The sequence below is a fragment of the Nelumbo lutea genome, chromosome 3 (genome assembly GCF_056320005.1).
Source record: "Nelumbo lutea isolate HS-2025 chromosome 3, American lotus-T2T, whole genome shotgun sequence".
NCBI lineage: Eukaryota > Viridiplantae > Streptophyta > Magnoliopsida > Proteales > Nelumbonaceae > Nelumbo > Nelumbo lutea.
In genome coordinates this window covers 62,526,543-62,554,522 of record NC_142686.1, presented here as the reverse complement: position 1 = coordinate 62,554,522, position 27,980 = coordinate 62,526,543, and the positions used below count along the sequence as shown (strand labels likewise).

The 27,980-nt window shown below is 34.9% G+C and overlaps 1 protein-coding gene and 1 non-coding gene across 8 annotated transcripts; both read left to right on the top strand.

Annotated features, from left to right (window-relative positions):
• Nucleotides 1-23: 23 nt before the first annotated feature.
• LOC148865293 (ER lumen protein-retaining receptor-like) lies at nucleotides 24-27,462 on the top strand. Of its 7 annotated transcripts, none has more exons than XM_088976091.1 (7): nucleotides 75-552; nucleotides 2,725-2,990; nucleotides 3,168-3,283; nucleotides 4,178-4,251; nucleotides 4,876-4,939; nucleotides 5,038-5,113; nucleotides 27,275-27,462. In XM_088976091.1, the coding sequence occupies exons 1-6, from the start codon at nucleotides 462-464 to the stop codon at nucleotides 5,072-5,074; spliced, it is 648 nt and encodes a 215-aa protein (XP_088832217.1). In that variant the 5' UTR covers nucleotides 75-461; the 3' UTR covers nucleotides 5,075-5,113; nucleotides 27,275-27,462. The 7 variants fall into 7 exon arrangements, with proteins under 7 accessions (XP_088832214.1, XP_088832217.1, XP_088832215.1 ...); XM_088976089.1 differs by lacking the exon at nucleotides 27,275-27,462 and adding an exon at nucleotides 19,314-19,578; XM_088976090.1 differs by lacking the exon at nucleotides 27,275-27,462 and adding an exon at nucleotides 13,143-13,697.
• On the top strand, nucleotides 3,373-3,489 carry LOC148865294 (U11 spliceosomal RNA). The gene has a single exon (XR_016111747.1). It is a non-coding gene; the product is annotated as a U11 spliceosomal RNA (small nuclear RNA).
• Nucleotides 27,463-27,980: the final 518 nt, after the last annotated feature.

Below are 27,980 nucleotides of genomic sequence, written 5' to 3'. Positions count from 1 at the left end.
GAAAGTGCGAAATAGGTCGCGTTGTCCTAATCCACGAGAAGGTTGAAACTTGAAACACCTCCCACGTGTTGATTGGTGCAAAGCGTAAACCATTAACGGTTAACGCCTCGTTGTTGTCCATGGTTGCTCACAACGCGAATCAAATAGTCAACGCCCAACGGATATGCGTCAATCTCTCTCTCTTTCTCTCTCTTTCTCTCTCTCTCTCTCTCTCTCTCTCTTTCTCTCTCTTATGACTGTTATCTGGTCGGACATCGGCAGAAAGACCGCTGACCTCGGCCTCCTTTTAGTCCCGTTCACTCTGCCTCTCCCGTTTGCTTCTTAACGAAATAAGGGAGAATAAGAAAGAGAGAAAACGGAAGGGAAGAGAAGCCGCTAATAGATTTCGAGTCTCTGAATCAGATCGATCGGAGATCTGAGGACATTTCTGATCGATCTGTTCTCCTTCCGCTCCAGCAAAGATGAATATATTCAGATTAGCGGGGGACATGACCCATCTCGCCAGCGTTCTCGTCCTACTCCTCAAGATCCACACCATTAAATCCTGCGCTGGTGCTCTCTTTTTCCTTTCATGAATTTGCTTGATTTCATTGCCATTTTGAATGTTTTATTGATTAATGGCTTCGCATCCCCTGAAACAAGATGGGATTTTTGGCTTTGGCTGAATTTTTTTTTTTTTTTTTGTTTTTTTTGCGAGGTACTAGGGTGTTGGAAACATTGGCATTCTATTATTCTTTTCTCTTCTTTTATTTTTCTTTGCCTCGGATCTGCGTAATATAAATTTATAGAAGCACATTTGTAATAATTATGCGGGGTTGTGTAAGAATTTGGAACCTTTCATACTACTGCTCCAAGGGCAGCGACCTTGGTGGTGTCCGATAGTCTGGGTTAGAGTGAGTGATACAAACAGCTAATTGAGGTTACTGTAATGGGCTTGATCAACCTGGAACAAGGCAAAAAAGTCCTCAACTTGTTTGTGATTTGGCTAAGGTTTACCCATTGAAATAATCTGGACAGAACTGAAGAGAGTTTAACGTTAAACTGTTTAAATAATCAAGAAAACAAGTAAGAACAGAACCAGGGAGGTTAAGAGATATAAAATGTTGGTTAGAGGTTTAAACTGTTTAAATAATCTCTAATGTTATAAGAGGATTTTTACAGCCTAGAAGCATAAGAAATAAAGAGAAAAGGGTGGGGTGGGTGAGAGAATAAAGCGAAAATAAACAGAGTTCTATGCAATGGAAATAAAGGTAAGACCAGAACAAATTTAAGACAAGCAAGGATAAAGAAGAGCCTAATAAAATCAATCTCATTTTCTCTAGAAAAAACTCTTCGCTCGTTCATTCAATTAATGCTCAAAACAGTGTTTTCATTGGTTTATGTAGAGGATGCAAATGTCTCTCTTGAGACCTTTTGCACCTGCAAAATGTTTATTTGCCTTAACAATGAAACCAAAAGAAGAAATATCAAATACTTGCTAGAAAGTGAATCTTCTAGATCCTCTAAATATTCAGAATATCTTGAAAATCCAATAAAATCTGGAAAAGACTTGACTACTATGAGGTTCTTAAGATTTGATTGAGATTGAATCTTTTGAATATTGTACAGGGTCCACATGAGTTGATCACCAGCTTCTTGGGATGCTGAAATAGGCTCAATGTTGTGGACCTTTGAATCAACTCAACAATTTATTAGGCTTGGGCTCATTGGGCAATATTTTTAGGCCAATGGATTTCAGTTGGTTTCACAGGATTTTTCATTTGTGAAAGTTTGATACTAGTTCATCATGAGAGCCACTAGAAGGCCAATACAGATCTAGAAGAAGCTATGGATTTGACTTCCCATTTCTCAAACTCTGACTTTTTATCAAATTCCTTGTCAGATAGGGAAAGTTAAATAGCATTGGCACATTCCTTGTGTCATTTAAGATTCGAAGTTATGAATAGACCTTGGCTGTTTTAATTCCATGTGGTAATTCAACCCAATTCTCTTTCCATCCCACTTTTAGGCTATGTTTGGTTTGAAGGAAAAAGTAGGGAAACCTTTACAAATCTTGTATAGGTTATCCCATCTTTCCCTTCCTTTCCCTACTTTTTCCTTCAAACCAAACACAGCCTTAATTCACACAAACACAGGAAATGGAGTTTAGTGACCCTGATTAGGGAGTTTATTGTACCTCTGAGGTTCTGATTTTATCCATATTATTACAACCAAAGAAAGATTGTTGATCTGTTATTGGTAGAAAAGATATTTTAAATGTTGAAGGGGGAAAAATGTGGTTCCTTTCTAATGGCTAGCCTAGTGAGCAAAGGGATCAGTGATATTGAATTGGTTAATGGTGCACCCAGACTTTCAAGTTGTGGCTCAGTTGTCATGTATATCAGACTTTTTGTCTTCTTTGTCAAAGATGTTTAAGGTGCTTGTTTTTATGCTTTTTATTATGTGCAAGTCATTTTGTTTTCTCAAATGTGTCTCCTAATTACCTTCTTTATTGCCTTTTGTTCTTCCTTTTTCCTCAATAATTTTTTTGATTTACTATTAGAAAAAGCATGGAAGCTGATTCAGAAAACATTGATTTCCAATTGAAAGGCTTCTTCTATTCATACATTATCTTCATGTTGTTTTAGTAAAAAAATGTATCCTCAGGTCATTGTATGACTGTACTTAACAGTTCTCACACCACATAATAGATGTCTATCTAATGGTTTCTCAAATCATATGCAGGCATTTCTTTGAAGACTCAAGAACTCTATGCTATTGTTTTTTCTGCTCGGTACTTGGATATTTTTACTGATTTTATCTCACTATATAATACCATCATGAAATTAATCTTCCTCGGGAGCTCGTTTTTAATTGTCTGGTACATGAGGCGACACAAAATTGTTCGTAGATCATATGATAGAGAGCAAGACACTTTTCGCCACTTTTTTCTCATACTGCCATGCCTACTTTTAGCCCTATTTATTCATGAGAAGTTCACCATTAAGGAGGTAACTGCATGCCTTTGCTTTAGGGGATACTTGTGTTTTCAGTGACCTTAATAGTAATGTATACTTATCATTTTCCTTAGTTTTAAGACAATAGTGCATCTTGATACTTGTGAAATTTGTATTATATGTTTGTTTTAACTGATGACCCCTCTTTTTTACTTTTCAACATGGATCCAGGTAATATGGACTTTTTCATTATATCTGGAGGCTGTTGCCATACTTCCTCAGCTGGTATTATTGCAGAGAACTAGGAATATTGACAACCTGACAGGGCAATATGTTTTTCTTCTTGGGTAAACTACTATCTCCAAATTTTCTCAAGTTGTTTTACCAATTTCACTGAGTACCGCAAAATCTAATTAGTAGATGACTACATTCTCTTAAAAAGGGTTGGTTGGGTAAATATGCTACGCTCGCCCTTGATTGGTGAATGCTGTATGCCTATCAAGACATATGGCCAACATAATTTGTGATGACTACATGCTCATCTGCTGCATCTTCTTCTACTAATACATTAAGAGCCAAACAAATTTGTCAAAAGATAATCTGATTAGTTTGTCTTCACTTCACATATTTCATTATATCACAGGTTTATGCTTGGTTATGTCATGAATTGCACATTCATTCCAAAAGAATGCTGTCAATTTCAGGGCAGAATTCCTTGCCCTCCTTCAAGGACTAAAATTATCTTATTCTTCAAGTTGGACTCAACTGATGGTTGAAGGGGACCATCAAATAGTGGTTAGTTGGCTTGTATCAATGGAAAAAGGTTGCTGTCCCTTTTTTTTATCAGCAACACAGAAAAAAATTTCATTAATTATGAGAGAAACATGATTACAAAAAGAAGTTGTGAAAAGAACCAGCTATAGAAGCTGTTCCAAATCAGTACTACATTTGAGCCCAAAACATATGCGTTCTATGTACCCCTTGCTTGGCTAAGCTATCTGCCAAGCTATAGCTGTCCCCTTAGATGCTTAGAGGAGCAAAAACTTGGTTTCCAAATTTCTCATTTAGCAAGAAATGATGTGGTCAGAAATAAATTAATGTTCAATGGGTCATACCCCTATAGTGTAGACCTGTATCCAACACCTTGTTTGCTTGCTCTTTCATGTACCACATTTTTAAATCCAAAAGCTACTATGCGACTGACTGCACCTTTTTAGTAATTTCTGTGTTTCTTGATGCAGTGCATACCGGGCATTGTATATAGTCAATTGGGTTTATCGTTACTTTACTGAGCCACACTATGTACACCGGATAAGTAGGATTTTCTCTCTCTCTCTCTCTTTCTTTCTCTCTCTGTATTTGTTATATATAGTTCATGTACTTAGGCTCAGTTTGGAAAGAGTACAAATAAAAATGTGTACAGTGCAAATACATATAAAATACAAGGTTTTGCACTATACATACTTGTATTTGTACTCCTTCCAAACTGAGCCTCAAGTACAGATAGATACTGTACAAATATGCATTGTTCTGTCTGTATGTTTGCATGAAGCTGAATAATGGTATCATATCCTTGATTTTACCTTCAATAGGTGCTTGGTGTTTTTTTTTTTTTTTTTTTTTTCAATTTGTAATTTGTTGTCATCATTAAGACCTAACAGTCCTGTTAACAACCTTAAACAAAAAAATTACACTGTTCTCTGACTTACTTCATGTCTACTTGAAGTTGATGGATGAATTTGCTACTAATTTTCCATCCAAAGGGAAGGTATAATTGGATGGTGTCTGAACAATGCCATTTCTTTGGCACTGATATTCAGGGAATACTCAACATATAGAAGTCAACAAGTTCATATGATACTAGCCACAGCGATGTCAATTTATTAATTTATTTTTTGTTTTCTTGGATTCATACATAATGGCTATTTTGGTTTTGCAGCTTGGATATCTGGGCTTATTCAGACATTACTATATGCAGATTTCTTCTATTATTACTTCCAAAGGTAAATTGGTCCTATCTTATTCACCAATGTATTATTTAAAGATATGTAGTAATGCTTGCACAGAAATATGGATTGACTTTTTAATTTATGCTTTGCAGCTGGAAGAAGAACGAGAAACTCCACTTACCAGCTTGAGTCCATTTGTGTTGCATTGCTGGGCTTGTCAAACAAGAGGCAAGCTTTTCTTTTCTTTTCTTTTTTTTTTTTTTTCTCTGTAAAGGAGGATTTGGAGCCAGGGTATCATATCATTTCTAGCTAATGTGGGAAAAAGCATTTTATATCTAGCAATGCAACATGTTCTTTTATTTATCAAAAAAAAAAAAAATGCAACATGTTCTTTTATGTAACAACTAGGGGCTACAGTCCATCTTCCTTTTTGGTATTCCATTTTCTAAAAATATATTGAATTAGAAATTATTCTATGGCATAATCTATGTTATATTTCCAGTTCTTGCTTTCCAGTTTTTTCCATGCAAATGATATCTGCTATAGTGGGTACACAAATGCTAATGTGATGGGCATGTTCATCAAGGAGCCCTTTAATCATAAATAACATGAAAAGAATATACTCCATAGCCTCCTGTATATGGGATAAAACACCAAAATTATGTTTTGTCCTCTTGTGATTTAAGGGTCCTGTGATGGGCAAGGTTAGTTATGCTAGTACGATCAGGTTAAGCACTGGCTGGCACAAGCATCAGGTGGGTATTAGGAAGCTCTTCTCACTTTTCATGAAATGAAATCAAGCTTCTGTTATTTATCAAAAATAAAACAGAATAAAGCTCTTTTGTTGGTCGGTCAGAGTTCGTGTTGTTTGTTTATCCGACAAGCTCCAGTTAGGACCAGTCCTTTCCAAGAATAAACGTAGTGAGCAGAAAGAAAAACATCACGTTAGGATCTCCATGGAATGGAAATTGCAGATGAACTGGATGAACTGCTTAGGCTCATTATTGAGGCCGGTCATGCTCTCCAGCTGCTTGATTTTGTATGCCCTCATGAGTACCAAGCGGTTGACAGCCATGGAGGGAGGATTAAAAAAACAGGATCTGCTTCTCTGCAATCTCCTAAATACTTGAGTGAGTGAACCAATCAGAACAAACGCCATTTCCCAATGTTGGTCCCAGTTATCTTGAGAGTGGTAGACTGGAGTGAAGCAGTTAGATGCATTCACTAATTTCTGGTTGTTACTAATCCAAAGATGAACGAGATAAAAGAGCATGATAAGTAGGGATGGGATTAAAAAGCATTATTCAGTTAAACTGAGTTAACCGAAAACTGGAAGCTTAGTTAATCGAAAAAACAGAGTTAACTGAACTTCTATATATATATATATATATATATATATACTTTGTACGTGATGATGGTGATAGTAAATTTTCTGTATTTTTTATATTTCTATATGTATAAAAATTATTCTTATTTTGTCACGTTGATTTTTGTTTAATATGATGAATATACAATATTATAAATGTGCTCAAATGTTTTTTATAAAATTTTTGTATTTTTTTACTTTTGTGTGGTTTTATTTTCTTTTAATTTTTATTATTATTTAATTATGACATCAAGGATTGGTACATTTAAACTCACTACCAAATAGGAAAATAATTCCATTTTTATATTGGTTTAAATTTGTATTTTATTTCTATCATCAATAAAAATAATTATTCTTTGTGAGACTTTTTTTTTTGTTAATGTGGTTAATTAATATCAAAGATTAGAGTGCCAAAATGTTTTCTACATAATACATACAATGCATACATACATATACATACATACATACATACATACATACGTATATATTGTGTTTTCATCTTTTTTAATTTATTATTTAATTATGACTTAATGGGTTGACATTATTTGACTTAAAAGGTTGAATTATTGATCTATCATGCCAAATAGGAAAACAATTTCACTTTTGGGTTAACTTTAAATTTTGTATTTATATCCATTATCAATAAAAAGTTGAAAATAATTCTTGTTATCGTGTTTGATTTTTAATATGATTAGTATAAAATATTTGAGATGTGTCCAAATGTTTTCTATAGAGCTTTATATATTTTTCATAATTTTTATATATTTGTCTATTTTTATTTTTTATTATTTAATTAGAAGATTAAAGGTTAATACATATAATCCAAAAGGTTGAACCATTCACTTACCACAAGGAAAATGATTCACTTTTGGGTCAGTTTTAAAATTTATATTTTATTTCCAACATCAACAAAACATTTGTTATGTATCACACTTATTTTTCTTTAATATGATTCATATACAATATTAGATGAGTGTCTAAATGATTTTTTTACAAAATTTTTGTATTATTACAGAATGCTTTTTTGTATTTTTTTTTTAATCTTTTTTCAGTTTTTACCTAATTATGATATCAATGGTTGACACTTTGACTCAAAAGGTTGAATTGATGACCTATTGCCACAAAAATAATTTTTTTGGATTGGTTTTAAATTTATATTTCATTCCAACATTAATAAGAATTATTATTATTTATCACACTTATTTTCTTTTATATGCTTAATATAAAACATTGGGAAATTATCTAAAATTCACCATGAGTTTTCAACATTTCCCTTAAACTCACCACAACTTTTCAAAATGTCTAAAACTCACCATGTTAGTAAGGTTTTATTTTCCAAAACTCACCTTCCATTATTGCATCGTTAATGCTTCTTAACAGAGGTGTCCATGTCAGCATAAATAACAATTTTTATGACCAAATTACCCTTGAATGGTGAGTTAGAGGAAAAATGGTCTCTTTTTAGTTTTCAATTTTCTTGTTTTTTTTTTTTGCATTTTTAGTGTTTTGTTATAATTTCCAATGTTTTTTATAATTTCTGTTTTTTTTTTACATTTTCTATTTTCTACAATCTATAAATTTTCCTGTATTTTTTATTATTTATTTGTAAATTTTGTGTTTTTTCTACAATTTGTATTTTCTGATTTTGTTTTTCAATTTCTATAGTTTCTATAATTTGAAAATAATTTTTTATTTTGTTTGCAATTTCTATAATTTTTTATATTTTTGTAATTTCTATAATTTTTTATATTTTTGTAATTTCTATGTTTTTATGTATTTTATATTTGAAAATATTTTTTGATCTTTTTCCTTTTTTCATGTCTAAATATTAAAATGGTAATATATTAACACCTGTTAATTTATTTTGTATATATTTTATATTTTTCTATGAAGGTTAAAATGGTAATATGTTAACACCCATTAGTCTGTTAAATGTCAATTTAGTGGCATGGTGAGTTTTAGAGATTTTGAAAAGTTGTGGTGAGTTTAAGAGAAATGCTGAAAACTCATTGTGAGTTTTAGACAATTTCCCTAAAACATTAGAGATGTGCCTGATATTTTTACATTTTTTATTTATTTCTATTTTAAAGCTTTTTTATTTAATTATGACATCATGGATCAATCCATTTGACCTGAATGGTTGACTTGCTTACTTTCCACCAAGATGGAAGAATGGTTCCATTTTTTGGTTAATTTTAAAAGCATGAAAGTGTGGGAGTTAATACCCTAAATGATAGGGAATAAATGAGGAAAAATGCAGTGGTTCAAATTACATTTGGTGCCCCCACAGTTAGAAAGTGACTAAAGTTAATTCTCATTTTTTAAAACATATTTTTGTTTAAAACAAAGAACATATAATATTAATGCATCTCCAAAATTTTCTATAAAATGTATAAAACATTCTATATTTTTATTTTTATTATTTAATTTATAACAAATAACATAATAAAAGTTATTTATTTACCAAGCGGAAATGCAATTCCAATATATTGTTTGTATATTGGTTTTTAATATTGTGGTCAAATCAACTTATTAGAGTGACTAATCCACCATAGAATTTAGGATAATAAGTGTATTTGCCACCAAACCACTTGCCTATGGTGACCTAGCTTATTAAATTATTAAACCATTTGACAAGGCTAGTGGGGTCATGTGTACATTAATGCTCTTTTTTTCTCCTAATTTTTATCCCATTTCTATCATTAATTAAAATAATTCTCATTTATCACACTTTTTTCTATGATAAATATATAATATTATAGAATGTGCCTAAATTTATCTACAAATTTTTACATTTTCTAGAACTTTATGTATTTTATTATTTAATTATAACATCGTGTGTTGATCCATCTGACATGGACAGTTGACCTACTAACCCACCACCTGAATTGAAAAACCATTTTGCTTTTTTTGGTTGATTTTAAATCATGTATTCCATTTTCATCATTAATAAAAGTAATTCTTATTTTTACATTTGTTTTTGTTTAAAATGATGAATATGTAACATTAGAAATGTATCAAAATGCTTTATACAAAGCTTATACTTTTTTTTGAGTTACTATATATATTTTTAGTATTTATTACTTAGCTATGGCATCATAAATTGACCCATTTGACTTGGAAGGTTAGATCGTTGACCTACCATCTAGATATGAAAATGGTTTCATTTTTTGACTAGTTTTAAATTTTGCATTTCATTTATATTATTAATAAAATAATTATTATTTATCACACTTATTTTTGTTTATATGATTAATATATAATATTATAGATGTGCCCAAAATTGTTTCATATTTTTGTATTATTCTATTTTAAAATTTTTATTTTTTAATTGTACATCATAGGTTAACCCATTTATCCTAAAAGGTTAAACCACTAACCTACCCTCTAGAGAGGAAATGATTTCATTTTCCATCAGTTTTAAGTTGTACATTCCAAAGTCCATAATTAATAAAATTATGTCTATTTAGTCATATTTAACTTTTTAATATGACAAGTATATGATGATAGAAATGTGTCCATTTTTTAAAATTTCTTTATTTTCTATATTTTTTTTGTATTTTTTATATATCTAAATTTGTATTATTTATTTATAACATCATGGAGTTATCCATTTGACCCAAATGGTTGAACTACTTACCCACCACCTCCATGGAAAATATGGTTTAATTTCTAGGTTTATTTTAAAATATAAAATTTCATTGTATTAATAATTATTGTATATGAATTTATTAGTGGAATTTAATGATGAGAAACAAAGGTATAAATGTTGGATTCAATGAGAAAGAGAGAGAATAAGATTTATTTAATGCCATGAATGTGAGATTTAATTAGAGGTAATTGAATGTACTTAATAGTATTAATTTAATTACATTTTCAGCCCTCTCAATGAAGACAGACTAAATTCAAGAGGAGGGGCATTTTAGTAAAAAAATCGAAAAACCTTATACCTCATTCACACTTTATAAGTAGTATAGAAAAAAAATCTAAATGAGGGGTATTTTAGTGAAAAATATTCTAGAAACCTAATACTTCATTCACACTTTGATGATAGAAATGTGCCCATCTTTTTCAAAATTTATTTATTTTCTATATTTTTTTTATATTTTTTATGTGTCTAAATTTGTATTATTTATTTATAGCATCATGAAGTTATCCATTTGACCCAAATGGTTGAATTACTTACCCACTACCCACATGGAAAGTATGGTTTCATTTCTAGGTTTATTTTAAAATATAAAATTTCATTGTATTAATAATTATTGTATATGAATTTATTAGTGGAATTTAATGATGAGAAACAAAAGTATAAATGTTGGATTCAATGAGAGAGAGAGAATAAGATTTATTTAATGCCTTAAATGTGAGACTTAATTAGAGGTAATTGAATGTACTTAATAGTATTATTTTAATTACATTTACAGCCCTCTCAATGGAGACAGACTAAATTCAAAAGGAAGGGTATTTTAGTGAAAAAATTCCAGAAACCTAATGAGAGAGAGAGAGAATAAGATTTATTTAATGCCTTAAATGTGAGCCTTAATTAGAGGTAATTGAATGTACTTAATAGTATTATTTTAATTACATTTACAGCCCTCTCAATGGAGACAGACTAAATTCAAAAGGAAGGGTATTTTAGTGAAAAAATTCCAGAAACCTAATGAGAGAGAGAGAGAATAAGATTTATTTAATGCCTTAAATGTGAGCCTTAATTAGAGGTAATTGAATGTACTTAATAGTATTATTTTAATTACATTTCAGCCCTCTCAATGGAGACAAACTAAATTCAAAAGGAAGGGTATTTTAGTGAAAAAAATTCCAGAAACCTAATACACTTTTATAAATAGTATATATATACATATATAAATGAAATTTGATTTTAATCAAAATAATAAAAAACTGAGCCACAAATTTTAGTTTGGGTTTGATTTTCCCTTTAAAATTACAGTTTATTAGGCTTGCTTTTTAACTAAATAAACTGAATGCTCAACCCTAGGTATAAGCATATCTATACTACTTATAAAAGTATGAATAGGTTCTGATTTTTTGGAATTTTCATTGGACCATAATTAAGAGTTTTAGACAGTTGTTTTCTTGAATTTTCAGGACACAAATTACCCCTTTAATCACTGAATTTCTTGAGACCAATGTGTACTTTCACAAAGCACCATAATTAAGAGTTTAAGAAAGTTGTTTTCTAGAATTTTCATGACATAAATTACCCCTCTAATCACTGAATTTCTTGGAACGAATGTGTATTTTGACAAAGCACCATAATTAAGAGTTTAAGACAATTGTTTTCTGGAAATTTCAAGAAATAAATCATCCCCTTTAATCACTGAATTTCTTGGGACAAATGTATACTTTGACAAAGCACCATAATTAAGAGTTTTATATAGTTGTTTCTAGAATTTTCATTGGACATAAATTATCCCTTTAGGTTGCATTTGTTTTCGGTGTAAACTTCATCAATGGAGTTCAGTGCCGATGGATTTAAAATTTTAGTGAACCATTGAACTTTTTTATATGTGATAATCAATGTAAAAGTACATTGATCAAATTGATGTACTATTTACATTGATTATCAATGGAAAAGACAACTAATGTAAACCTTACACTGAAAACAAATGCATGAAAATATGGACTAGAGTGGAGTTTTACACCGATCTGTATTTACACTAAAAACAAATACGGGGAAATGCAAACTGAAAGTGGAGTTTTACGTCGATTCACATTTACACCGTAAATAAACACAACCTTACAAATGTGTATTTTGACAGAGCACCGTAATTAAGAGTTTAAGACATTTGATATTGTAATAGTAATTGTTCAAAAATCATGCACTCCACCTCATCCTTCCATTAAAATTCATTCAATAAGAAATAAACGTATCCTCACCTTCACATATCATTGTAAATGTAGATTTTTCTTTCATTCAAAGGGAACAAAAGTTTACAAATAAAAAAGTTAATTATAAATACATGTCAAGAAATAATGATTAAATTAACCAAATCTAAATCTAATAAGTTATGTATCATTATAGCATTTCTTTTGAGAAATTTTACTGAAACATGGCATCCCTTTTTAACTATTGATTGAAATAAAAGGGCTATTAAAAAGCAGTCCAATCCAATGCAACTGGACTTCATAAGGTATTTTTCGAAGCCCATTGAATCCATTTGTGACAAGTGGACAAGGTTTGGTATTAATCGGATGGTTCTCTAAGATTGTCTTTGGTTTGAAGGAAAAAGTAGGGAAAAGTTTCCTTCAAATCAAACATAGCCTAATGAAAATCAAGAGAAGTGGACTTTTTTATTAATTTATTTTTTAAATTTCAAAAACAAAGTTTTCATTTACTAACTCTTTCACCTCCCATCTTACTTTTAAAAGTAGGAAGGAAAAATATATGATATTGAAAAGACATGACACTGGATCTCCCTGCTACCACTTTTGATGATGTTCCAATATCATGTCTTCCCCTAGTGTCATAGTCAAATAATAAAATTTTAAAAATAAATATACAAAGTAGTGAAATTTTTTAGCACATCTCTAATATTATATATTTATCATATTAAGTATGATAAAAAAGAAGAATTATTTATTAATGATTGAAATGAAATACAAAATTTATTTATTTATGTATTTTAGGCTCATGAGAAACCACTGAAGTGTTGTCGTTAATGGAGGAATAAGGGAAGTAGCTCTAACCTGTTTCGGTTTCTTTTGGTGTTTTCTCGGGGTCTTAGTAGTTTTTCCGTTGCAAGTTTTAGCTAGATTTTGTTTAAAGATTTCTTTTGTATTAATTTTTCTTCCTTCCCTTCTTGCTGCCTAATCTCCCACAACTTTCTTTCTGGTTTCTTGTCGAGTATTTATCACCTTTTTCTTATGCAGGTTGTTTCATGGGAGTTAAAGGAAACATAGATTGCATATCCAAAAATACATTAAGGATCACTATAAGGAGTCTGGGGAGAAATCCATTAAAAAGAATGGTGAATCCCTTTTTTCATCCGGGATACTAAGTGCAGCGGAATCAAGATGATGGAAAAAAGACATTGTAGACTGAATGAGTGCAAATTCCATAGAGCAAAGAATAGCTACCCAGAAATAGTCAAAAGATTCTTAAGGAAAAATTGTATGGAAATTGATATGGAACCGCAGAAGCAACGTTTGAACCCAGACTGAACAATGTAGTTAATAAGTGCAATAAGACTAGGAAACCCTCCCTTTGCAAAAAAATAAAAACTCCTAGGCTTCAAGGGACACCATCTGTGGGAATGGTGACAAGGCCAATGTGAAGGATTGTCCTCCTAGCGATGTTTCTTCCATGGAATATGGTGAGAATTGCAACAGTGGGTTTCTTAGCTCAAACTTGTAATTTCTTGAGATTAAAGAATGGTCAAGTAATGCTCTAGTACCAGATTAAGAACAACCATGGATCATCACCATGGTGTGAAAGACTTAACACAAGGATTAAAATGATAGAAGATCTAATAAGAAGAAATGATGAATTTCTTGAAACGGGCATTAATGGCCACATGCAGAGAGACGTTTCATATGAAAGTGTAGGACTGGAACACCTCCCAATGGATCGCACGTGCTCACATGGGCTTAAGATTAATAATGCTTTGCATGGAAATAAGATTAAAGGGGCGATGTCCTAGAAGAACGAGATGGAGACGATAATGGGTGACATTTTTGTACCCCAAGATTACCGGAATTTTTTAGATTTAAAAAGTAGTGTTTCAAGCTTGTGATCATAATCTATGATTATGTGGTGACAAATATGACAGAGAGAACTTGTTCCCGAGTGGTAGGGGAAACTTCTTGATTTCCTACGATGAATACGTGCATGGAGGAATCCCCCGGTCTTGATACAGAAGACGGTTCGGGAGACATGAGCACTAATGGTATTTTTGTTAATCCCTCTGAGTCTAGCTACAAGGAGGCCCTACTCAGAACCTATTCACCTATGGCCTTGAGCTTCACCAGTAGTAATGTTATTAATGAAAAACAATTCTCTGCCAAGTCTATAAATGAGTACGCTCCGAAGTATTGAAGAGACATGCACAACCACCTCATTAAGGAATTAAGCATCTCTGAGATTTTTTTTGATAACACTTGCAGGATTGAGAGAAGCTCAGAGGCTCCTTTGAACGGGTGAATCTAGTAAAGCTAGAAGATCCCTCAATGAAGCTCTACAAGTTGAGAATTCAGATAATCATCTCAATGAGGTTACGGTTATGGGGGTCAATATAGAGAGGGATTCAAAAGTTACCAGACCGGTGAATTTGGTCGAGATAAAATAGCAGAGGAAGAAGGTAGATGATCGGTGGGATAGGTGTCTCCTGGCCAAGATTCTAAGGGACCCCGAGCCTATGAGAATGATAACAGAGAGAGTTATGAGTTGGGGTTTAGGAGGTAAAATTAATATCCATTCAATTGGAAATGGTTTCTTCTCACTTTCCTTCTCCTCTACAGATGACTACGAATAGATCTTAAAAGATGGCCCGTGGTTCATCAACAGAAAATACTTTGTTATTTTCAAATGGAGAAGTGGCTTCGACCCTCTCCTAGTGAAGCTTGAGGTAGCTGACTTATGGCTCCCCATACTGGGTCTTCCGCTCGATTGTTGGTTGAGAGATGACCTTGAAGTTGTCAAATTGGATTCTAATATTGAGGAGTTCCATCACGCAAAATTCCCACGTGTTTGTGTTCATATTGATCTTTCCCGTCCATTCAAACTCCATACCTCTAACGTCAGGTGGCCAAGAACACAAAATGTTTGTTCTGAGCTCTAGAAAAATAAAGAGAAAGAAGAATGGATTGTGGTCCATTACAAACGCAATGGCGCTGCAAGGAGGCAAGTGATAACCAATTACAAGAAGGTGCCAATAGGTACGAATAGAAACATTAACAACAAGATGCAGGATTAGTTCCTAGCTAAAAATCAGAGATAAGACAAAGTTAAAAGAGCTACTCGGTCCAAGTTCATTAATCCTAACCATATGGCTATTGAGCCAGTCCTCCCTCTGAATCCAAAACATGTTTGGATTCGTAAGGGTGTTTCCATTGAGAATAATAAAAATGAGATGGTGGCCTAGAAAAATCATGATAAAAATTATTCCTTCGAGAGTATGAGAAATGAAAACAAACTGGAAGAAGAAGAGGACCTCAATGAGGATAGGTTGGAGGCTGAGGATGGTTTGGATGATGATTGGGAAGGTAGGAGTTGTAAGATGAAGGTTTAATCTCCAACCACAACGAGGCTCTAATGGATGCAAAACTCAATGATTGTGGGGAATAAGATGGAATGACTGTTAATGACAATATGGGTATGAAGAAGATAGAGATATTGACATGGAATGTTAGAGGGGCTGGAAGACCCCAATTGAGACAATAGGTTTATGAATTAGCTATGTCTCACAAAATTGATTTATTTTTTGATGGAAACTAGGATTGGTGCTGATCGAACAAAAAAGTTATTAAATCTCTTCCTTTTGATGAATGTGTTGTTGTTGAACCTATTGGCTTCTTTGGTGGTTTATGGGTCCTTTGGAACAAAAAAACTGCAATTTAAATATTATTTTCACAAATGATAGAATCATTCATAAACTTATCAATGATTTGAGTTCTAACAAACATTGGTTTTGTATTTTTTGTGTATGCTCCTCCAAATAAAGTTGAACAAAAAACTGTATGGGATTAGATAAAAAATATTTCAGATAATATAAACCCCCCTTGGTGTGTCCTTGGTGACTTTAACACTCTAAGGTATAGTAAAGATTAAAGGGCATATAGGGAAGTCACCCCAGCTAGACTAATGGATTCAATGAGCTTATCAATTACTGCAATCTGATTAAAATGAATATGGAAGGATTAAACTTCACTTGGAAAAGTCGTAACGTCAAAGAAAGAATTGATTGTTCTTTTTTTTTTTCTAATAGTTTGTGGAAAAATGAGTTTCTGGATGCTTGGATGCTTCTCTCTTAAATTTGCCATTTTTGGCCTCCGACCACTCCCCCTTCTTCTCCAAACAAAAATTAATAGCAATGTGGGCCCTAGGCCATTCCGTTTTGAGGCCATGTGGTGCCTTGACCCGAGTCTTGAAGGGGGTATCCAAAATGCTTGGAGCGTGGATTTTGGAGGACCAAAATCCAATCAATTTATTAAGAAACAAAATTTTCTTGCCAGGAAGTTAAAAGTATGGAAAAAGAACAAATTTAGAAATATTTTTAACCTAAAAGAAAGTATTTTTAGGAGACTTGGGGAAGTTCAAGCTAGAATGTTAGAAGAGCCAAGTAATATATCCTTGGTGAACTTAGGAATGGCCCTTCAAAAGCGTTTAAATTCCATTTTAGCATGGAAAAAAATATATTGGGCCCAAAAATCTAGAATTGATTGGATCAAGATGGGTGATAAGAATAATTCCTTTTTTTCACACTTCAATAACTATAAGGAGAAACAAGAATAAGATCTCTAGAATGAAAGATGAGAACGGTGAGTGGTTAAATGATTATCAAAGTATTGTTAGCCTTTTGAGTAATATCTTCGAGGCTAGATAGAAAGCTGAGGAATCAATAGGCATTAGTGAATTCCTTGAAGTTATTCGGCTGAATATCTCAAGTACCCAAAATGATGATATTATTAGAGATGTTTTAGATGAGGAGATTAAAGCAACTCTTTTCTCTATGAAAGACCTTAAAGCCCTAGGGCCCCGATGGGTTAAATGTTATGTTCTTGAAGAAAATCTGGTATATCATTGGAAAATCTGTTTGTAGTGTTGTTAAAGTATTTTTTAACTTAGGGCGGATGGATAGGATCTTGAACAAAATTTTCATTACTCTAATTCCTAAAGTTGACAACTTTGAAACGACCAATAATTTTAGGCACATTAACTTGTGTAATGTGATTTATAAAATATAAAAAATATTGGTGAATAGAATTAAGCCATATCTAGGAAATATCATATCCCCATACCATAGTGCTTTTGTTCCTAGTAGACAAATTACTGACAATGTGCGTATTGCTCATAAAATGACTCACACTATGAAGAAAAAGAAAGGTAGTTCTGGTTTCATGGCATCCAAAATTGATATGTAAAAGGCCTAGATAGATTGGATTGGAACTATATTGAGAATATCTTGATTACGCTTGGTTTTCATCACAAATGGGTGGGTTGGGTGATGGAATGCATTAGGACTGTCTCGTACCAAATTCTGATTAATGGGACCCCAGCTGGAGAGATTTTCCCATCAAGGGGTATTAGAAAAGGTGGCCCCCTCTCACCTTACATTTTTGTCCTATGTGTTGAAGCTCTATCCCTCAATCTATGGAGAATGACTATAAATGTCAATAGTCCGATTGGGCTTAGGGCTTCAAGAAATGGCACTTGTATCCTAATTCTACAATTTGCTTATGACTATTTGATTTTTTCTAAAACAAATGTTCAAGCTTGTTTGACAATTAAAAAATATTATTGAGAATTTTGCCAAAGCTTTGAGTTAGGGTCCAAATTTACAAAGTCTAGTCTTATCTTCTTTAAAAATATATATCCACCTCAAGCCTCAAAAATTGATGGCAAAGATCCTTAAAATTCCAATTGGAAATAGGAGCGAATTATACCTTGGAGCCCCTGTCTTTGTTAATAGATATTGTAAAAATACTTTCAATTTTCTTACTAAAAGAATTAAAAGAAAGCTTGCAGGGTGGAAAAAAATTTCCTCTCCCTTGCAGGTAAAGCCACTCTAATTAAATCAACTTCAAATATGATCCCCCAATATATTATGAGGGCCTTCAAAATTCCCAAAAGTACCATTGAAGAGATGGATAAAAATCAAAGAAATTTTCTTTGGTCAAACAAGAAGGATAGGGGGGTTATGCACTTAATAAATTGGACTAAGGTGTGCACTTCAAAACATTGGGGTGATCTTGAACTAAGGAATCTTGAGTGGGCCAATGAAGCCTGTTTGGAAAATTTAGGATGGAATGTCCTAAATGAAAAAAGAAAATCTTTGGGTTTAGGTTGTGACCGAGAATATAAAAGAAAACTTTTGAGAAATAAGCCCAAAACGAAGTCATTCTTAGGCATGGAAAGGTATCATGTCCTCTAAAGATTTGCTAAGGAGAGGAGTGGGAACAATGATTGGTAATGGAAACTCTACAAGATTCTGGTTTGATAAAGGGGCTGATGAGGAGCCCCTTCTCAGTAGTGTGAATAGAGATACTATTCTTGACTTGGATCTTAATTGGAGTTATTGATGTCATTGTTAATAACATAAATATTTGGAATGAAAACCTAATAAAGAACCTCATCCCTAATCATACTTCGAATAAAATCAAAACTATAATTATTTCATCCTTGGAGCAAGAAGACAAAATCATTTGGAGGCCCAATCAGAGGGTTTTTTTTTCTCCTTGAAATTGGCCTATGAAGTTGGCCAGATGCATCGAATCCCTAGAGAAGATATGATTGGAGTTAATAAAATTTGGAGCTTGAACCCCCCCCCCCCCCCGTACCTTCTCCTCAACAAAAGAGTCCTTTCTAAGAAAATGCTAATCTCTAGAGGCCTAGATATTGATGGGGCAACAAGTGTGGTTTGCTATGCGAGATGCTCTAGATCTTCCCAGCAACAATGTGGGAACAATTACTGATTGGTGGAGTGGCTTCTTACTAGTGGTTGTGGGGTTTCCCTTGACCCTTATAGAAAAGAAAAAATCACTTTGCTATTATGGCAGATTTGGAAAAGTCAAAATGATAAAGTCTTTAATAATAAGGGGATGCCCCCTCTTGTGATCATTCAAAATACTGTCGACTCTGATAGTCATTCTCTCAAGCAAAGGGAAACATTACCCGTCAGATGGTTAAGTCCTGATTTGGATGAAATCAAATTAATTTTGATGCCTCTTGCAGCAATGGTGATAGCACTATTGCTTGTGTGGCCAGGGATTTTATGGGTCGCATTTTGGACCTCAAAGCTAGTAAAATTGGGTTTACTATAGTAAATGTTGCTAAAACCTGGGCTGCATGGGAAGCTCATAATGTGGCTCTAAAATTTTCAATAGATACTTCATCATCGGAGGAGATTCCAAGGTTGTCATCAACAACTTATTGAAGAAGATTTCCCCCTTGGAGGGTGCAACGGATTATCGAGGAGTGTAGTGTCTTGGCCGAGAGAGTCAAAGGAAAGGTGGAGTACCAGCATACTTACAGGGAAGGCAATGTGGCTGCTGATTGGTTATCTAACTATGTGCTCTGTAATGAAGTTTTAATTAATTTCTTGTATTCTGAATCCTTTAAAAGTGTGATAAATAAATTTATTTTTATCAATGATGGAAATAGAATAGAAAGTTAAATTATCTCTAAAGAAAACTATTTTCTATCCAAGTAGTGATCAACAATCCATAGGGGTCTATTTAGGTGAACCCAACTCACTCCTGGATTAGCATAGATTGTGATTTAAGAGAAGCTAAGCTTGGACCTAGTCCTTAGGTAACTTGAGCCCAGCCCATCTATATACATATAGAGACATATTTGCATATATGCATACATAAACACATACGTTTATGCCAAATTATAGTTTGGGCTGATTTAGCAACCTAAGCTCAGTCCCCAACCCGAGCCCAACCCAAGTGCATCAAATTCCAATGTTGTTAGGCTTGGATTGGATAGATTAGGCTTAGGCTTGAGTGTTGGACCCAATTCTTAGGATTGGGCTTGGGTTGAGCTTAAATAAGGCCCAACCCACCCAACTTTCTATGGGTGCAAATGAATCAAATTGGATTCAGATTTTTTTTTTTGGGGGGGGGTATACCCTAATAATGTTAATCCTATATCCGATCCAATCTGACCTGATGATGTGATGGATCTCACAAAGATCAATTCGAATTCAAAATTTCTAAGGATGTCGAGTATCCAAATTTGATTCTATCCGATTTGATTACCCATAGGTTTGTAAGATTTAACAAATTATTAACAGGAAGAAAAAACAGATAAAATAGTTTATGCGAACAAAAACAAAAGAAAAAGCACAAACATTTGTTTCAACCATTTTTATTATATATACATGTTTTTATATAAAACAACATAAATAATATAAAAATCAAATTGCAATATACATACATACATACATACATATATATATATATATATATATATATATATATATATATATATATACACGGATCCATTTTGCACTCCTACAACATGCATCCTTAATGATTCAATTATTTGGACAAAATGGGTAAACCAATGGTGTCATAATTAAATAATAACTACTAATATATAGAAATAAAAAGTAGAAAATAAGAAACTTATAGAAAAAAATCAGCATATCTCAAATATTATAAATTTATCATATTAAAGTGATAAGCAATAATTATATTTATAAATAAATTATGAAAATGAGAGAAAATTTAAGGCTGCCCAAAAATGATATAATTTTTTCTTTCAAGTCAAATGGTCAACAAATGATGTCAAAATTATGTAATAAAAACTCTAGAAATTGATAAAAAATTATAGAAAATACACAAAATTGTCAAAAATTATACAAGCATCTAATATCATACATTTATCATTTTAAACAAAGACTTCTTAAATAACGGATATTTTTATTAACAATGGAAATGTAAATACATAATTTAAATCCACAAGCACACTACGCTTTGATTACTTAAATATCTTTTTATAATGATTTTAAATAAACATATTGAAATTAGCATTTTATTGAACTATTATTGAAGTTACCACGTGCATGTGTACATTTACTAGTATTAAAAGAAAAGTGGACATGATACTATATTGATAAAATGGTTAGATCACTGGCTCAACCTAGTGACCCAACACACCATATAATAAAATCACATACTCATCTAGAAAATTCACTTAGAGTGGATCTTCTCTATCTTTTCTTTTTACTATTAATAGTTAATAGCATGTGGATTGAATTGGATTTGATCCATCTGTAATGGATTTGTATTGGATTGGATTGTGTTGAACAAATATCTGGACCATTGGTAGAAGATAAGAGTAGGGGTATCAATGGACTGGGTTTGGATTGGACCTGATGAGGAGTAATTTGAAACGACCTAGTAAGTAAAGGTCACGTGGACGTGATATGCCCGTAGAATGACAACTCAGCAAGGGGAGTCTAATTAGCAGTTTCCAGAGTTTGGATGTTCAGCCACCTCGGCATAAAGCCACCTTGGCATAAAGCCACATCAGCATAAAGTCGCCTCGGCATAGAGTCACCTCGGCATAAAGGCACCTCGGCGCCTAAGCTAGTTCGGGGCCTAAGAACCAAGGTGACACATAATCGATTCCAGAAGTTTCCCAGCGGATTCTGAACGTCACGGGATCAGATTGTGTAATGACAGGTCTTATCCTCTCCGCGCCTGGATCGGGCGATGTCGATAAACTTCATTGACTAGTACATTACCCCCCGACTAAAACAGAAACGGATCTTGTCCACTTAGGTGGAAGATCCCGAAACGGTTTCGCTAGACCCATGATAGCTCAGCTATATAAGGGCATCAACCCCTCCAGGTCCAGGTACACGCAATTATTCACATTCAAGGTCTCTAGCATCCATACTAGCTCACAAACACATAGAATACTAACTTAAGCATCAGAGTGATCTCACCAGGTCTTCCACCTCGGTCCCTTTGAGCACTGTTTTGCAAATTGATCTAGCTCACCATGCAAGTACGTCCAGACAATTCTCCATCTAGGAGCTTCCAGATCGTGCATCATCAATTGGCGCTGTCTGTGGGAATACGTTCAAAAGGTCATCCTAATCCTAGTTATAGTTTCAGTTTTTGCACCAACCTCATTGGATTCTTCCAGCAACACTGGGAAAAGCATCAATTTGAATACCACCAGGAGAAAATCAGCGATCAACCTTCCCCCAAGGCCCCATGGTATGTATTGGCCAGCTTACTATTCCCCTTACAATTTCAGGGGTTTCGTCACTGTTTGTACCACAGGGCACCACGCAGGTGAGCATCCTGCTCCCCCTAGTGGGCGCGACTTTCTTTGAGCCATCCGTGGTCCCCCTCGGAGTCGAGCACTCCCAATTTCATGATCTTGTTTAATGCGTGCGAACAATACAGATCCAGATGCAACAGGTCCAACAGTTTCAACAATATCAGCAGTACTACCTGTACCAGCAGTATCAGCAACAATTCCCACCACTACAGTCGAACCAGCAGCTGATTCCACCCCGACACCCAATATTACGCCAAGGCCAGAACCAAAACCAGCCCGAAACCAGCCAGAACATCTGTCGATCCCCTCTTCAGGGTGAGGGGACCTCATAGTTGCCAGTCCCTCCTAGGGGTCAGACTTTACCTCGTGGGAGGAGGGGCGGTCAACATACTACCCTAGTATCACAAGGAAACCTTAGAAATAGGCCTGAGGATAGCCAGCTTTACAGGTCCAACCCGTTGGTGTGAACTCCACAATCAAGAGAACTCGGTGAGAAGGAACCAAGACCCACCTCACGACAATGCTCATGACAATGCTGAGATACCAGACCAGATCGAGGTCAGTAGCACCAATGCCGAGATACCAGACCAGATCGAGGTCAGTAGCACCAATGTTGAGCCAGTGAAAAAGCAACAATGGCGATGCCGCAAGGCTCATCACTCCTTAGCCAGAAACAGCCCGCTAGTGAAACCAAGCCAACAAGCAAAACGAGTTAAGGAAAAAGAAGAAGTGAGCTCGGTAGCAACAAAGACTGCACCTCCCTTGCTTAATCGGTCATCTCCTCTGCCTCTCGAGCTCTTAGCAACCCCAATGCTGAAAAACTTCAGGGTTCCATCACTGGACAAGTATGATGGGTCATTCGATCTCAATGATCACGTAGATTCTTTCAATCTCAGATGCACCTAGTCGGGGTTGACGGAGCCTTCATGTGTGTGGCCTTCTCCACCACATTCAGGGGAGTAGTTCAGACCTGGTATAGGAACCTTGCACCGGGCTCCATCAAGAGCTGGGCACAATTTTCCAAGCTTTTCACCGCGCATTTCATTACTAGTAAGAAATGCCCGAAGTCACAAGAGAGCCCCCTAAACGTGGTTCAGAGGGAAGGAGAGTCAATCAAAAGCTACATCAAGCACTTCAATGACACCTGCCTGCAGATACCGGATCTCGATCCAGTAGTGCGTCTCATAGCAGCAAAGAAGGGAATCACCCACAGAGAGTTCAAGTGGCATGTGGTAGCCAACAAACCAAAAGATATCACCAAATTTCTTAAATTGGTAGACCATTTCATCGGTACCGAGGAGGAGATTAACCAGAAGACTGATAATCCATCGGCTAAAAAGAGGAAAAGGGAGAATGAAGGGATGAGCAACAACGGGCAGAAAAGGAAGAAGAGTAAGTCCCCTAACAAAGGAAGAAGCAAGTCAAGAAGCAGGTCCCATCGCGCGGCCACAAGTCAGGTCAGCGTTCTAGGAATTAACTAGTAGAGAGAATGAACTACACACCTCTGAATGCTAAGTGGGGAGAGATCTTAATGGCCATTAAGGACTCCTCCTTTGTTAGATGGCTACCCAGGCTAAGGCGAGACCTGGCAACAAGAAACCCGAATTGCAGCAATTTTCGCGACGAGATCAAAGAGCTTATTCGTCGTGGGTACCTGAAGAATTACATCATGTGAGAGGAGAGAGGGTAAGCAAACCGATAGGGGGATCGTTAGGAGGACTAGAGGAGTAATGTCCTCGAAATTAGTAGGCAAAATGAATAGCCACCTCGACAGCTACCAGAAGAGAGGTCAGTTCGTAGAGTGATGAATATGATCATCGGTGGGTCCATCATCGCGAGATGTATAATAGCAGCTGGAAGGACTTCGGTCCAAAAATTGAAGAATGAAGGCAAAAACCTGCCAAAGCGACCTCGACTCGAAGAACCTACCTACTTTATTGAGAACGATGCGCGCGAGATCCAATATCCGCATGATGATGCTTTAGTAGTGAAGCTAAGGATCAAAAACTTCGAGGTGAAATGCATTCTAGTGGACACAGACAGCTCATCAGACATACTCTTCAAGGAGGCTTTCGACAAATTGTAGTTACAGTAGAGCGATTTGAAGTCGGCAGATACACCCCTGATAGGGCTTAACGGCAAAGAGGTCAGGCCACTTGGTCGAGTCAAAGTAATCGTGGAGGCAGGCACGTGGCCGAACATTATACGATTTGATCACACATTCTTGGTGGTTATGTCTCCGCCCCCTACAATGTTATAGTAGGTCGGCCTATCACACACGTTTTACATGCGATAGTGTCCACTTACTACTTTGCGATGAAGTTTCCAACTGACTACGGCGTGGGGGTCATGCGAGGTGAGCAGCTCGAATCTTGTAAATATTACGTGGCCACTCTGAAAGGAAAAGAAAAGCTAGCGGAAGACATCAAACTCGAGCAACCAGTGGAGTACACCGAAGAGAGAGTTTCCCCGAAAGAAGAAATGGTCCACTACCGGTCTCTGATGCCGAACCAAACATAACTCTTCAGATTAGTGCCTCGACTAGTGAGCTACTTTGAACTCAACTAGTAAGCTTTTTACTTAAAAATTTAGATGTTTTTACTTTGTCCGCGGTAGAGATGCCCGGGATCGACAAAAAAATAATAACTTACAAACTTAATGCTGAACTAATGGAGATCAAGGTGTTGGCCAAATGGCTCAAGCTAATATTCCCAAATATTCTCAAGATCCTTTGCAAGGAATCGGTGGTCTAATGACTAGGGCAAGGACAAAGAGGATGAAAGAGGCTTCACAAGGCTTAATCATGGAAGTGCATGACAAAGAGGTTGTTCTAGAAGTTTCCAAAGCTTCACCAAGGATAATCACCTATCTTTATGTGCAAGATGATGTGCAAGGCTTAGATATTGAAGAACAAAGTTTGGAATCCATGACATAAGACCAAGGCACATGGATATGATAAGAAAAGGCCCAATCCGCATGCTAAAGTGTATTGATGGGCTTGGCACATGGACATGATAAGAAAATGCCCAGTTCACATGCTAAGATATACTGATGGGCTAATTTTTGTCTTGTTGGGCTTGTTTTATCTTGTTTTGTTTATTTTGACTTTTCTATGCTTAGTTGTCATTAATTGTAGTCTTTTAGAAGGATTCCTATTTTAAGAAAAATTTGTTTTCCTAAATTAAAGGGATCTCCTTTAGTTAGGAGTTTCCTTATAAGATAATGATGTTTACATGCCTATATAAAGGCCACAACTATGTAAAACGAGATCATCAATAATATAGAGGTATTTTCAGCAAGCTTAGCTTCGCCTTCTTGTATTCTTGGTAGAATACAATATCTTGACTTATCAAGGGAGTGATCAACTTTTGTGGCGTCTTCAAGATTGGATTCTTTAAGGACTTAGTTTTCTTAAGGTTCTAATATGATCAACTATAACTTGTTTTCTAGCTTCTGGGTGTGCATAAAAAAATGATTCAAGAGTTCCTAGAACAGGTCATCTAGTGGGTTATTATCATTTGGTATCAGAGCCTTGGTTCTAGAAATAGTTTACTTATCCTTTGCTTATCCTTGTTTGTGTTTTTCTTTTATCTTTGCGCGTTTCTTTTGTTGTCCTTGCATAGTTTCTTTTAATTCTTTCATTCAGCTTCTTTGTGTTTTTGAATAGAGTCAATTCTATTTTATGTGTTTAGTTTGACAAAGGAAAGAGAGAGAGAGAGAGAGAGAGAGAGAGAGAGAGAGAGAGAGAGAGAGAAAAGAACATCAAATTCGAAAAAAAAGAGAGAGAAAAGAACATCCAATTCGAAAAAAAAAGGAGGAGTTAGATTGCGGATATGGTTTTTAATCATTTTCTCAGCATAAATGGGATGTTTTGAATTGCAAAATCATATTCCTATAAGTCATACGAGTTCTCCCTCCTTTTTTTGGGTTTGACTAGTTGATTGTATAATCCTTTTTGAGTTGGGATTTCTTTTCCTTAAACAACTGTCTTGCTTAGTACTAATCCTTATCAAATAAAGATTCTTGTGTCTACATTAATTTAATCCCGTACTCTATATTTATTCTATTTGGGTTCAATTGCGCAAGGCTGTTTGTGTATTCTAGTGATTTCTTTTGCATGTTTTTTGCTTCCTTTTTAAGTTTTCTTATATTTTTGGCTCCTACAATTGATTTTTCCTTCCTAATTTCTACCGTTTGCCTCAACTAAGTTTTTAAAGTTCTGATTTTGAGATTTGCCACTATCTAATCGATTGTTCCTTGAGATTTGTGTTAGACAGTTTTGTATGCCCTTGGCTTCCACCAAAATGATGTACTTTATGAGTTTATTGTAAATGAATAAAAATGCATATTTGATTCATGTTCCCTTGGTATGTTTCTGTGTAATACCCTTAAACTAGACACTTAATGAGACTTGTATTAGTTTAGAATGTTCACAGCCAGTGGGTCGGTCTTCTTGCAGAAGTGACAGACATCCGATGCTTTGTCTTTCTTCTACTTCTTGGGTTTGGTAGCCTTCTACTGGGGCTTTCTCTTTGCTTTCATTTTCTTGCCTGATTTACCAGTTTCAACAAGCATGGCAATGGGCTCATCCTTTTTAATCAATTCTTCCGCTCTTTGCAACATATTGCCGAGCTCTTGCAATGGGCTCATCCTTTAATCCATTCATCATGAACTACAACATGAACAAGCTGAATGTCAGCTTGCAAAAGCTCAACAATATGTTGCAAAGAGCTGAAGAATTGATTAAAAAGGATGAACCCATTGCCATGCTTGTTGAAACTGGCAAATCGGGCAAAAAAAGGAAGGCAAAGAGAAAGCCCCAGAAGAAGGATGCCAAACCCAAGAGACAGAAGAAAGACAGAGCATCGGATGCCTGCCATTCTGCAAGAAGACCGACCACTAGAAAAGGAATTGTCCTGCCTACCTGGAATCCAAGAAAGGTAATTTCGAAACTTGTGTTATAGAAACCAATTTATTGGTAGCTTCTGCGTCCTGGTGTATTGACTCTGGGGCTTCAACTCATGCGTGTAACCTACTGCAGGGGTTCAAAGTAAGCAGAAGGCTGAGTGAAGGAGAAGTTACACTCTACTTGGGGACTATTACAACTGTTGCAAGCGCGACAATAGGAACCGTGGAGTTAATTTTTAGAGAATGAAAAATTGTACTGAAAGATTGTCTTTATGTACAAAATTTAAGAAGAATTTTGATTTCTATTTCAAAACTATGTGCAGATGGTTATTCTGTCTTCTTTAGTAATACGATTATTGTTAAAAGAAATAACAGATTCATCGCATACGGGGAACTGGAGAACGATCTCTATGTTCTACATCCTTCTCTAGAAGCTAACATAACCGAAACTACGTCGGCTGAAATCCCCAAGAAGAGAGCCTGTGATACAGTTAATCCCACGTGTCTGTGGCATTACCGACTTGGCCACATCGGTGTTGACTAAATCACAAGGTTGGTAAAGGATGGTCCTTTGGATTTTCTAACTGTAGAAGATCTTCCCACCTGTGAGCCTTGCCTACAAGGCAAGATGACGAAATGGCCATTTAACGGCAAGCCTGAAAGATGTACAGGCACACTTGACCTACTACATACTGATGTATGTGGTCCCCTGAGTGTTAGGACATGAAATCAACACGTGTATTTCATCACCTTCACAGATGATTTCTCACGATATGGTTACGTGTACCTAATGAGACACAAGTCTAAATCCTTTGAAAAGTTCAAAGACTTTAGACAAG

Bases quoted from the DNA above. Each gene is read 5' to 3' on its own strand.
- LOC148865293 (XM_088976086.1), top strand. From the start codon at position 462: ATGAATATATTCAGATTAGCGGGGGACATGACCCATCTCGCCAGCGTT. The intron at 2,991-3,167 runs GTAACTGCATGC...ACATGGATCCAG, and splicing joins AGAAGTTCACCATTAAGGAG to GTAATATGGACTTTTTCATT. The intron at 3,284-4,875 runs GTAAACTACTAT...TTGGTTTTGCAG, and splicing joins CAATATGTTTTTCTTCTTGG to CTTGGATATCTGGGCTTATT.